We start from the raw sequence: 12,601 nt of genomic DNA, 5'->3' as shown, positions 1-12,601 counted from the left end.
GGCAACAAGAGTTGAGAGCCATGGAGGAGGAGAACAAGAAAGCAAGAGTGTTGGTGGCAGTAGGAGAGAAGTGCTGAGAGACAAATTCTGAGGTCTGGAAAAGAACAGAGAACGCCAACAGAGAGAGGTATGGGAAGGGGAGCCAGGGATTGGGAAAAGCAATGAGGGAAAACAGAAAAGTGGAAACTATGGGAAAAGCGAAAAACAGTTAACTTCAAGCAAGGCTTTGGGACTTGGGTGCTCAGAAGGATTACCCACTTCAGGGTCTGAACAGGGGGAGCATGTTCCTGTTGGTCCTGCTGGACTTCTCAGTGGTTTTCAACACCATCCACCATGGTATCTTTCTGACAGCCCAATCCTATGCATGTCTACTCAGAAGTCAGTCCCATTTGAGTCGATGGGGCTTACTCCCAGGAAAGTGTGGATAGGATTCTGATAGGTCCCAAAATGTGGTGCTGGGGGATGCCTTGTCTGCACATGGCCTTTGGCATGTGCAATGCTGCAGTGTTCTGTCTTGTCCTCCATCCTGTTTAATATCTACAGGAACCTATTGGGAGAAGTCACCTGGGGATTTGAACATCATCAGTAAGGTGATGACACATAGCTCTCTCTCCCACTAAATGGGACTGTAGAGAACCTACAGGGTTCTGTAGAGAGGGACTGTAGAGAACCTGGAGCACTGCCTGGAGTCAGCTGGGAAGTGGGTATGGGTTAATAAGTTGAAATTAAATCCATACAAGACACGTCCTCCTGGTCCAGAAACCCACAATTTAGGTACTAGACTATCAGCCTGTTCTTAATGTGGTTTCATTCCTTCTGTAGGAACAGATGTGCAACTTGAAAGTCCTCCAGGGTGCACAGCAGCTCCTGGATATCCAGGTGGCAGCTGTGGCCAGAGGACCTTTTGCTCAGCTTTGGCTTGTGTGGCAGCTGTGGCTGTACCTGAGTCAGTTGGACCTGGCCACAGTGGTCCAAGCCCTGGTGACATCTGCGTTAGACTGCTATAACATGCTTTAAGTGGAGCTGGCCTTAAAGATGGTCCAGAAAGTGTAATTAACACACAGTGACTAGCTTGTGTGGTTGCTGGGTCTTGGTGGTTTGACCCTGTTGGGTTTCTGTTCCATGACTGCACTGGCTACTGATTCATTTCTGAGCCAAATTCAAGGTGCTGTTGTTTACCTTTACAGCTTGAGACAGGTTGCCTGAAGGATTGTCTGCTTTCATATATTCTGTTTTATCCCCTAAAATAATCTGATGGAGCCCCAATTTGAGTGCTGTCTTTAACAGTAAGGGGGTAACCCCTCCTTACAGGTATTCTAGTAGGTGTTGAAGACATTTTTATTTAGACTGTGGGCAGGGTGTTGAGATGGGTGAATTCCTTTTACTCCAATGGCTTCCTACATTTGTTGTTTTATTGCTGCTGCTTGGCGGCTTTTATTGACCTGCTTGAATCTTGACCTCCTCAGCTTAATTAAAGCAACAAAATAAACTTATTGTGAATTTTTTTATGCTTCTGCGGGTCCTTGTGTGGGATGTGATTATTTGTGTGCTAGTTGTTTTATTGAATGTTATTGGAGAAATAGTTGTGGTGTTTCTTTGCCTGGCGAGGGAGAGAAGGTGTGTTCGTGAGTTAAAAATTGGTCACTTGTGTTCAATTAAGTGGCCCAAGTTAAACCCAGATGCAATCTGGTGTCTTCATCGGTGGTGTGAGGATAAATAGAATGCCAAATGCAGAGGAATGGCAGCAAGATGCAAGTATCTTATGTGCTCTCTGAGGCATCTGGTGGGTCACTATGAAATACTGAAAGCTGGACTAGATGGGCCTGGGCCTGAACCAGCAGGGCTGTTCTTATGTTTTTATGTTTTAGTGCTATTGTTATTTTGAATTTGTCAATTTGATGGTTTTGATATTGACCTTGTGTTATATGTATGATAAACTTTGTTAGTCATCTTGAGCTTTTATAGAAAGGAAGGGTTTAGTCTGTTAAATAAAAGTGTCAGAAGGAAATGGAAATGTTAAAATAGGGGCTTTTCAGGAAAGAAGGAAACAAAGGAGACAGCAGAGGGGCAGAAGTGGGGAGAAGAAGGCAGAAGGACATGAGACAAGAGCGGAGAAGGGCTGCATGTCACACACTAGAAGGCAGCCCTAGTGTAAGCTCTACAAGGGCAAAGGCTGTCAGGATCCAGACAGTATGCAGTGGCCACACTACTTCTCTCCTGCTTAGTGGGGGTCCATCACTGGACCAAACCATTCCTCCCAGGAACTACCAGCACATTAGGCCAGTGTTACTTTATGTGAAGGGCAAGCCAAAAACAGCAGTAAAGGCAACTGGGGGCAAAGAGGGAAGCCTGAGGAAGGCAGATCAGTGGAAGTGTGGTGGTCTTGGCATGTGTAATAGGAAATCTGTCCTGCTGCATTGTATTGAGTTGTCTCTTAAGCAAAAGAGGCACAGACATGTCCTACCCCACATCTTTTGATGTCAAATTTCCTCCTTAGAAGGAAGCAGAAAGGAGAGGGCAACGACATTCTGATAGCTCCATATCTGTGGGATTTATTCCTCAGTCTATACAAATGTGTACTATTTAAGGAGATTATTGCCATAGAAACAAAGCATAAACATCTTGGGAAGTGCTGCAAATAACCAGTGGCATTTGGCCATCCTCTCAGATTTAATACAGTGTCTGATTCTAAATGTATTTAAAACAGTGTGCAAACAGCAGCAGTCGTTGGAGGCTGCAGGGAACTTTACTGACAAATATATTACACCCTTTATGAAGCATGATATCACTGTGGCTTCTGTTCAAGCTTGAGCCACACAAATTGATTGACCATTAACAAGCATTTTGTCTTTTGAAATTAAGAATGTGCAGTATCTGCCTGAAATCTACACTGAATGTTAGGAGGAGGCTTTGTTATAAATATCTGGTAATCCATAAGGCAGCCAACGCTGACAATGTCATAATAGCTTTTTCAGAAAGAAATATAAGAATGGCACATAGACCAGTCTGTATCTGAGTAGTGGCTTTCTCACTGAATGATGAGGTAATGAGAATTTTGCTGATGAAGCCTGAACTCCCACGTAGTTTAGGTTCAGAGCACTGACATCCTCGTACAGGACTCAGTGAAATAATCTCTTTTGTTCATGGTCAGAACTGTGATCTATGACCTGGCAAATGTTAATCAGTGGTTTAATCTAAGGGAATGTTGGCACTATTGCAATTTACTAAATGCCAGCATTGTGCCTCAGAATGGCTGCTCCATTGTGTAATTGTGTTTTCCCACTGCTCTGAAGTGCATGTCTCGACACAACACTCATTGGAACTGTGGATCACTTCAATCTGTGTGTGAGTGAAGCGGTGAGGGTTGCATCAAAGGGGAGCATAACAGAAGATATGAAATACTTTCCCTCCCCCAACCATCTCAGACCATGGTTTTATCCATCTAGCTTTTTAATCTCTGTTGTGTTTCTCTCTTTCTCTCTGCACTTTTGTTCCTTTTTTAATCCTAGTGAATGAAGAGCCATATAGATGGCTCCAGAGAAAGACTGGTCTACCTTGTGGCCACAGATTTCATTGGGTTGGGTCTTCATAAGACCTTGTCCAGAGACAAGATATAGCTGCTCCATTATAGCTGCTCTTTTTGCTGTAAGTAACAGCCTGCTTCTGGTATTAGTCTCTCACTGGAAATAGGAGCCAGGATCAGTGATGGGCTCTCGCAGTCAGGCAGGAGACGCTGACTCTAACACTGTGCCTGAATACAACACCCTGGCCATCAAAAAATCAATAGCAGTCAGAACCTGGCATCTTTTCCCATATACAATAATCTGTCAGCTCAACAATAAGGGAGCAAATTGAGCGTTAATACCTTGAAATAGCCAAATCTTCTGAATATTGTCCAGTGATCTGATGAAGCACATATTGATTTGGGTTGGAAATCTGCTCTTAATAGGCATCTCACTTTTATTGTTAGATTTACTGTCAGGCAACATTTCAGCTTATGGCTGTGGCTCTGAGCAATCTTGTCTGCTTACATTAATATCTTGCTCTGCCTCCCTCTGTTACAGGAAGGCATGCCCCAAACGTTGGGTTCTACCATCATGTTTACCCCCTGTGGCTTCAGCCCTCATCACCTGCATTCACCCAAAGAAGATGATGAAGGAGAGCTGATCTTTCAAGATGGAAACCTTACCTCAGCATCCCTCGATGCTTTAATCCAACATCTTATACCAACAGCTGATTACTACCCTGAGGTAAGTATTTAATTAATAGAAGCTACTGCTTCATTTTGATAAACTGGATAATTTCTTACTGCAAACTATCTGCATGTTTTTTTTTTCTTTTTAATTAAGTTTGTTTTAAACAAGCATGCAGTTAAAGGAGCATGTGAAGTTCAGTCACTTCTCTAAGGACCATTTTCCTCTGTCTAAGTTTTGGTGAGAGAGTACCTTGCTTGTAACCCCTGCTTGTAGCCCCCTGCTAATTGGGTAAGAGGCACTTTTTCAAGTGGGTGCTCCTCTTTTATTTAGCAGGGGGAGAGTAACTGACCCATCTCACCCCAGCAGCGTCTGTTCTAGTGGCTGTCTGCTGGTGTTCTTTTGGCATCTTTTTAGATTGTGAGCCCTTTTGGGACAGGGAGCCATTTAGTTATTTGATTTTTCTCTGTAAACCGCTTTGTGAACTTTTAGTTGAAAAGCGGTATATAAATATTGTTAATAATAATAATAATAACCCTTCAGTTTTTGAAGAAGATCACAGAGCAAAGGTTTTAGTTCATGGTTACAAACTGGTGATTTAGCTTTGGCTGGATCACTTTAAAAATAGCGTCATATAAACAAACTGAAGGAAAACACTGGCAAGACGGAACATTCAATAAATGAGTCAGACTTCAACAGCGACAGAAGAGTTCTTCAGAATATAGTATATATAGATATTCCTACATTGAACCCATACAGATGATCAAATTATTCTAGATGCACCTTCTCACTCTGGGCAGCACAGTCATCATTATGATCTTTCCACATTGGAAGGGGAGTTTTATTGCAATACTGAGACTAGATATTTGGTTTTTTAAAAATAAGGTAAAATGTGTAGCAAATAGTTGTATGTAACTTTTTTCTTCTGTACTATTTGTAAATATTCTTTGCAGCAGTAATTAGGATGAAGCCGAAGGGAAGGCTACAAATCTAACATACCAAGCATAGCCTGACAAAATCAGTGAGCATGTTCTTATTTTTCCTTGGCTCTTACTTCCTAACACCGGCTGCATTTGAATTCACAGTTAAGGGCTTTTAAGTTTCATTTAGTCCAATTATTCTTAAGCACACACAACTGAGGAGTCAATTGCACTCACTGTTAACTTGGTTGTTTTCACAACTAGTAGGTTTCAAGGGTGTTAAAACAGAGTTTCAGTAGCCCTCAGTCTTAAACTCTTTTGCTTGAAGATGAGTCTCATTGGTTTCAAAGGAACTGGTGTTCAAGTCAATGAGCATTCAAGATTGTTGCTTTAACCCATGAGAAGAGTAGAGTGCTTCTTTTTTAAAAAAGCTCAAGAATGCAGAGTGGGGAGAAATGTGCTGCAAAAGCATTTCTGCATGCTACAGCTAATGCAAAGTTCAGCAAATTCTAACACCTTCTGCTACCTGCACCCAACTACAACCTAAGTACCAAGTATATATATATTCATTGCTGAATATATTCATCATTTACTTTTCCCCTCTAAATGAGGTGAGAAAAAAATTGGCAACTCTAAAATGTGACAAAATTCTCTAATTTGTTTGCTTGCGTGTTGGCTTGTGGAGCAGATGTTTGTTCTTAATGTTGTTGTATATTTTCTTCAAGTGACACAGCAGGGTCATGATGATATAAGCAGGCTAGAAGCACGAGCAGCTGCTCATGTTACAGTGCCTTGCTCATTTTGCCTGGGTGCCATTCCATTGGCTGCAGAGTCTTTGGCTTGTCACTATGGGCATAAGTCAATAATTGCAGTATGATTAAGCACTTGTCAGAAGTTTTCCTTGGTTAATGGGCAAGTGACATGTGCCCCCATGGACATCAGGATACACAGAACAGGTGTAAAGCCCCATCCTCTTTCAGAATTAGCAATCAGAAAACTCTCTGCCTTGTGGTCTTACTGTGAGCTTTCTTTGCGAAACTATCTGCCCTGTTTTATTTTCTGTCCCTTTCCAACAAATTTGCCTGTTTCCCCCTCCCAGAAGGCCTACATATTTACATTCCTGCTGAGTTCAAGACTCTTCATTGAACCTCATGAGCTTCTATCCCGGGTTTGTCACAAGTGCATTGAGCAGCAACAGCTGGATGACCCCGTGCTAGATAAGGTCAGTAGTGTTGGTGGCAGGAAAGGGATGGGGAGGCATGTGCAAAGAGCTGGTGGTGTTTGGGTACATTGGAGACACTTTATTTGGCTTATATTTTTTCAATTCCTTGCTGTCTGTGTGCATCCATTCCCTTGGGAGGTTCTGTTGACACTGAGTACCTGGCACTATTGCACTGTAATATAACGTTTGTGCCCTGAAGCAAAGCTCCAGGCACCAGGTGTAGCAGTCACTTCAAATCTCCTTCTACCTTCCTCTTCCAGCCTGTCTCAATCTTCCCAGCGGATTTCCTTTTCATTTCTTGAAGGCTTTGCTGAAGCCTACAGGGTGCCAGGAGCTAGGATTTAAACTGTACACTGTCAAGAGCAGATGTCACTGCAGCACAGTATTTTCTAGCGTTTCTTTGTGCATCTCTCCTTTTGCCCTAGGTACTGTTTGTGATTGATCTTTCCAGGTTTACCTATCAACTCCCTTTAGCAGAATGCTAAACATCCCTATACCCCTGCTTGAAAGCACTACTGTATCTCCAGCGCATATAGGAAAATGTGTGTGTAATCAATAGGATATGGCTGCCTAAGAGAATGCAGAAATATCATGCTGCTGTTGTCTCATTTGCTCATCCTGTTAAACCTGAAAATGGTAGGATACGTACTCAGTTATGGTCTTCAGCTGTACCTGTTCCACTCTGTTGCATTATATAGAACACAGCATGGACCCCCCAATTTACTTCTCTTCACACCTTGAGTTTTTCAAGCACCAATAGAATGGCTTTTTTGAAAATGCAGCTACAAACAGATTCTGTAAATTGAGTTAGAATCGATGAGAGTCCATATACTGCAACCCCAACCTTTGCTAGGATGTTGGCAGGGCAAAGAGCATAGACGCCTCTTTTTAAGTTGAGGGTCAAACTGCATGTTCTGTAGAATGCATAAATTGATTCAGTTGAATGCATGAGAGAGCATACAAAATGGGGCAAAAATATGCCATGGTCTGATTGCCGTGGACTCCCCACCACTCCCCACGTATGATTTGAATAAGGAAGAAAACTTCAGTTGGTTACCAGTAGAAACCTTTTTCCCTGTAAACAGTGCACAGAAGCATGCACTTGGAGTCAGCTCTCCTATCCCTGCCACAGTTCCCATCTGTGTTGTACTGCCCGCACAATAATAATAATAATAATAATACAGGTATTTATATGCCGCCTTTCTTGGTCATCAGATTTCTCCTCAGACTTTAATTCAAGGTGGTTTACATAGGCAGGCTGTTCTAAATCCCCGTAGGGATTTTTACAATTGAAAAAGGTTGTATTGTTCAAGAACCGTAACATTTCAGATGGATGTTTTGCTGATCTGGTATTACATTCTGGCCTCCAGTTTCCTCCCACGCAGGCTGACAAGCAGCTCCTTCATCTCTAACTTGAAGGGCAGCCAAGACACTTACAGGTGGAATGGCTTGGCTTGTCAGCTGCTTCAAGGTCTCGGCATTCAGGCTGCCAGCAGCCTTGAACTGGCGACCTTCCGATGTTATCTTCAGGAAAACAAAGGTTCTACCCTCTAGAGTAGACCTCCTGCCTTCCTCCAGAAAAAAACCAAACGAACCAATTTACATATTCTAAATAACTTCAATAACAAGTGTGGCAGAATTCAATCATTAGTGTGGCAAAAGTGAAAAGATTATGCATCTCACATTTGACAATTCTGTCACTAAAAACAGAGACCCAAATTAAGAGTGATAATTTGTAGTGTGGAGTCAGTCTTCAAATCTTGTGACAAATAGTCCATATGTGAACTAAATGTGAACCAATATATTCAGTCTGCTAATCTGTCTCCTGTGACCATCAGGAGATTCTTGGGATACTTCTTGATTCATCCGCCAGCATTACCCAGGTGAAGAAAGTCATATGTTCACAAGAACCCAAGAAGGGCTGTGTGAACATGAGGAACTTAACCCTCAACAACTGTGCGCAACTAAGGGCCAGGAGGAAGTTTGGCTCCTGTTCTGGAGAAGTCACACTCGTATAAAATCTGGATCCAGAGGGGTAGCCATGTTAGTCTGTAGCAGCAAACACAACAAAGAGTCTTGTGACACAATAAAGGCTAACAAATGTATTGCAGCATTAGCTGTTATGAGCTACAGTTCATGAGATGTGTAGTACGTACACGTGACATTACACCACCCTGCATGATCCCTGTCAGAGAGGGTGAGGCAGCTGCCCAGTTGCTGGAATGGAGGACAGATTTTGCTTTCATTCCAGTAGGATCTTCACTTTCCTAATGCCAGCAACAGGTTGCTGGGGGCCCCAGGGCCCTCCCATTGGCACCCCCACCTCCCATCTGATGATGCATTGTGTGCTACCACTGCCACAAGTACTGACTGCATTGGAGGATGTTGTTGTCACCTATTACTGCTATTGTTCATTATCACAATATTTATTTTAAATACTTTTAAGCTCATCACTTGACTCAAGAATTTTTTCCTCCATACCCCTGTGAAATCCTACAGAGGATTTCCTTTTATATATCTCATGAACTAGGACATTTTATTGGCATGCAATAGCAGCAAGTTCCCAGTATCTGTTTTCCCTCTATTTAACACACATCGATGCGCTATGCAAAGTGTGACAAAGAGTTAGAAGGCAGGCAGTCAGAAAGCAGGCAACCATGCCAGACCTCCTTCAGCTGGTGGGAGGAGAGGCACAGGAGATGTGCTTCCCCTCTCTCCCCAAAAATATCATTGACTTCCCTACAGATTTGGAGAGTAAGGTCATGAGTAAGCAATGGTTCAGCAAAGGAAAATCATAATAGGGGCGGGAATGGAAGGCCCCCTGCCAGATCCTCATTGCCACTCATGACATTTCCTAGGCCTTTCACTATGGTTTTATTGTATATGAAAGCTGCATTGCCCTGAAACCTGTTGTCCACCAAAAGCTAAAACAGGCATTTTGACCAGTTTTATTGAAAAAGCAGGAAACTTCACAATGCACAATATAATTTTGCTTAATTAGAAAGTGCCCTTAGTCCAGAGGCTGCAGCAAAAGAACATCTGATCCAGAGTTTCTATTAATATAATGAATGTATGCACTGTGAGAAAACAGCTTGCTTTAGTTGCCTTTAAAGCATTTAGAAACTGGCATATTTTTAAGATAATCCACAGTGTCGGTGAGGTGATATCACCCTAGTGCCTCAAAAAAAATTTTTTAAAAAACAAAGGAAAAGTCAAAATGGTTTACTGTGGCAGTGGTTTGTTAGACTCAAAAATAAATACCTTTAGAAGAGATTGTACTTGTACAAGACATTGGAATGTATAGCCAAACATTAGAAATATCTGAGGTGAGCTGTGGCACACATTAAAATGGATTAAACCCATTGTACATACATAAGTTTTGTTGGTGCCTTGAAAATTCATATGTAGGTTAAATCCATTATATTGTTTCTGAACTTGCTGTTTGCTCTGAAACTTTTAACCCATCATTTTTCCCCCCTGCATTCAGGCACGGATAAGAAAATTTGGACCCAAAATTTTACAGTTATTGACAGAATGGACAGAGACATTTCCATATGATTTTCAGGAAGAGAGGATGATTGGCTGCTTGAAAGACATTATCCACCGGATAGCACCATGCGATGAGGTGAGGGTGGCAGCAGACAGAACTCGCATAAAGAACTGTTGTTTGGCTAACTCTTTGTCATTAACTATTAACCTTCCCTTTTCCCCAAGAAACAGTGTTTTCTTAGCATGCAAAACATCAGTTGCCTTCTCTTACTTGGCAACTAAAAGGTCACCCAGGTGACTCAAGTTATTTTAGAGAATTTAAACACATGAAATCTTGCATTAAAAAAACATTTTTTAAAACTGTATAATTATGAATTCTAGAAAGTACAGTTCCGGCATGTATCTCAGTCACACACCTCTCAAATCTCATTGAAAATCTTGGTCTGTCTCATTTGATTTTACAGGAAAAGCATCCTTATTGAAAATGCAAAAATATAGTTAAATCTAAAGAAGGTTTACAGTAGCTTTCTAGTTGCTTTTTCTGTTGATCTGGTCTACATACGCGGCAGAATTCAGTGGTAGAGTCCTGATATGGCAGAGTGGACTGTATCATTTCAAGCTGCAGGTAGGAGATGGATTTTTTGAATTGTTTTCTTCATAGAAACATCCAGCAAGCAAAAACAATCAACTTGAAAAGAAGGACTTCTGGCCAGCTTTTTCACTGGTGTGTTATTGGGGAAAATACTCATAACTGAATTCCTCGCCTGGCAGTATGAAATAGCACAGTCCATTCTATCAACGTCATGTGCATGTTATTCTGCTGCATGTGTATACCAGGCCTTGCTCTTTTATAGACTTTTTTTTCCTCTTCCCATCTCCTCCCCTTTTTATCTTTTAGCCTTTATTCTTGGACATTTTGTTCAGCGGAACCAACCTACCGTATTTTTCGCTCTATAAGACGCACCTGACCATAAGACGCACCTAGTTTTTAGAGGAGGAAAACAGGAAAAAAATATTCTGAACCAAATAGTGTAATAAAATATGTCTCTCCACTGCTCTGTTTCCATGCTCCTTAGCATATTTTACTACCTCTAGTTTAAAAGGAATTTTATATGCTAGCCTTTTCTGCTTTATCATCCTTGCACTGGTAGAATGAGGTACTGTAGTATTTTTCTGCAAGTGCATTGTCACTAAGCGCTGAACATTTGCATTACCGTTGAGCGCCGGCATTTGCATTACAATTTGCATTTGTGTTACCATTGCATTTGCATTTGCATTACCATTGAGCGCAGGCAGGACCCTGGTCAGGGGCAGAAGCACCTGCCAAGGAGGCTCTGCTGCCCTGAGAACGCCTGCAGCTTTGCAGTATTCGCTCCATAAGACGCACACACTTCCCCCCCCCCACTTTTTGGGGGGGAAAAAGTGCGTCTTATGGAGCGAAAAATATGGTATATCATTAATTAATACAGTATTTGCAGCATGAATATTGCACAACTGGGAATCTTGGCACACGCACAAAAAGATGGACGTATAGCCTTGTGTTTTGTATGAAAAGAATACAAAACTAGTGGTCCCAAACATTAGCTCGTTGGGTGGCCTGTTAAGTTTTAAGGCCATAAACCAGCGATTTTCAACCTTTGTCATCTTGTGGCACACTGACAAGGCACTAAAATTGTCCAGGCACACCATCAGGCTTTTGACAATTGACAAGGCTCACCATGCTGCCAGTGGGGGGGGGGGGGCTCACATCCCCATTGGCTCTACTAATAATTGATCTTTCCCCAAATTCCTGTGGCCCACCTCTGGAACACTCGTGGCACACTAGTGTGCTGCAGCACAGTGGTTGAAAATGGCTGCTATAAACGGTTAAGAAGTCATGAAGGTATCAAGAGAGGCTGGAATCATTTTAGATTCCATCTTTATTCATTGATAAGCAAACACTGAAAACTTACCTGTGCGACTTTCAAGGGAGGAGCTTTAAAAGTGATTCAGTCCAAATGACAAGCTAAAACACAGGGGGATCCATGGCCAGATTGGGCTGTTTACGATAAAGGTCATGGCTGCCACTCAAAGAATCACTTCAGCCATGTTGAAGGGCCCAGTGGGAGTTTTGACTTTTTTCCCTTTGAACAGAAGACAGTTCTCCCATGCCAGATAACAAACTTTTAAAAAACCCCTCAGTTTCAAATAGGTAGCTATGTAGCATGGGGGAGAGGGAGGGGCTACTATTTAAGAACCACAAGCCCAGACCTCCCTTTGACTGCAAAATGACTTTCTGGGATTGGGATCACAGCTGTGGCTCTAAGATGACTAGCACTGCCAAACTGTCTGGGCTGGCACTTCATGAGGCCACAACAGAACAGAAAGATAACGATTTTACTGTTAAGAACCCCTTAGCGTGAATTCCTATAAATCATTTATATAGCAATTTAAAAAAAAAAAGTGAAATCGTATTACTATTTTATTGGATTTGATCTCACAGCAACTCTGCAAGGTAAGTAATTTTTATTTCCGTTTACAGATGGGGAGCAAAGGCTGAAAGAGAGCAGCTGGCCTAAAGCCACACAGTGAGTCCATAGCAGAGGTGGGACTTGAACCCAGCTCACATCCAACTTCATTTACACACTGCTCTACACTGGCTCTCACTTACTCCTCCTTCTGTTACCAGCACTGTTTTCCCAGAGTGTAAGAGAGGCATGCCTCCTGTAAGCATGTTTAGCTTTATGCCTCTCCCACCCTGATAAATGTATACCGGAGGGGGGCCATATCCACATCCA

General features: G+C 42.2%; 1 protein-coding gene across 1 annotated transcript in view; it reads left to right on the top strand.

The window, feature by feature from the left end:
- The first annotated feature begins 4,070 nt into the window (after nucleotides 1–4,070).
- Nucleotides 4,071–12,601, top strand: part of RASGEF1C (RasGEF domain family member 1C) — a 39,040-nt gene continuing 30,509 nt past the window's right edge. Inside the window, exons 1-3 of the mRNA XM_066616468.1 lie at nucleotides 4,071–4,250; nucleotides 6,213–6,335; nucleotides 9,823–9,960. Coding sequence (XP_066472565.1) covers nucleotides 4,071–4,250; nucleotides 6,213–6,335; nucleotides 9,823–9,960 — 441 coding nt within the window. The remainder of the gene's footprint in view (nucleotides 4,251–6,212; nucleotides 6,336–9,822; nucleotides 9,961–12,601) is intronic.

Source organism: Tiliqua scincoides, chromosome 2, assembly GCF_035046505.1.
Source record: "Tiliqua scincoides isolate rTilSci1 chromosome 2, rTilSci1.hap2, whole genome shotgun sequence".
Classification (NCBI taxonomy): domain Eukaryota; kingdom Metazoa; phylum Chordata; class Lepidosauria; order Squamata; family Scincidae; genus Tiliqua; species Tiliqua scincoides.
Note: the sequence above shows the minus strand (reverse complement) of the source record. Positions and strands in the feature narration are given on the sequence as shown.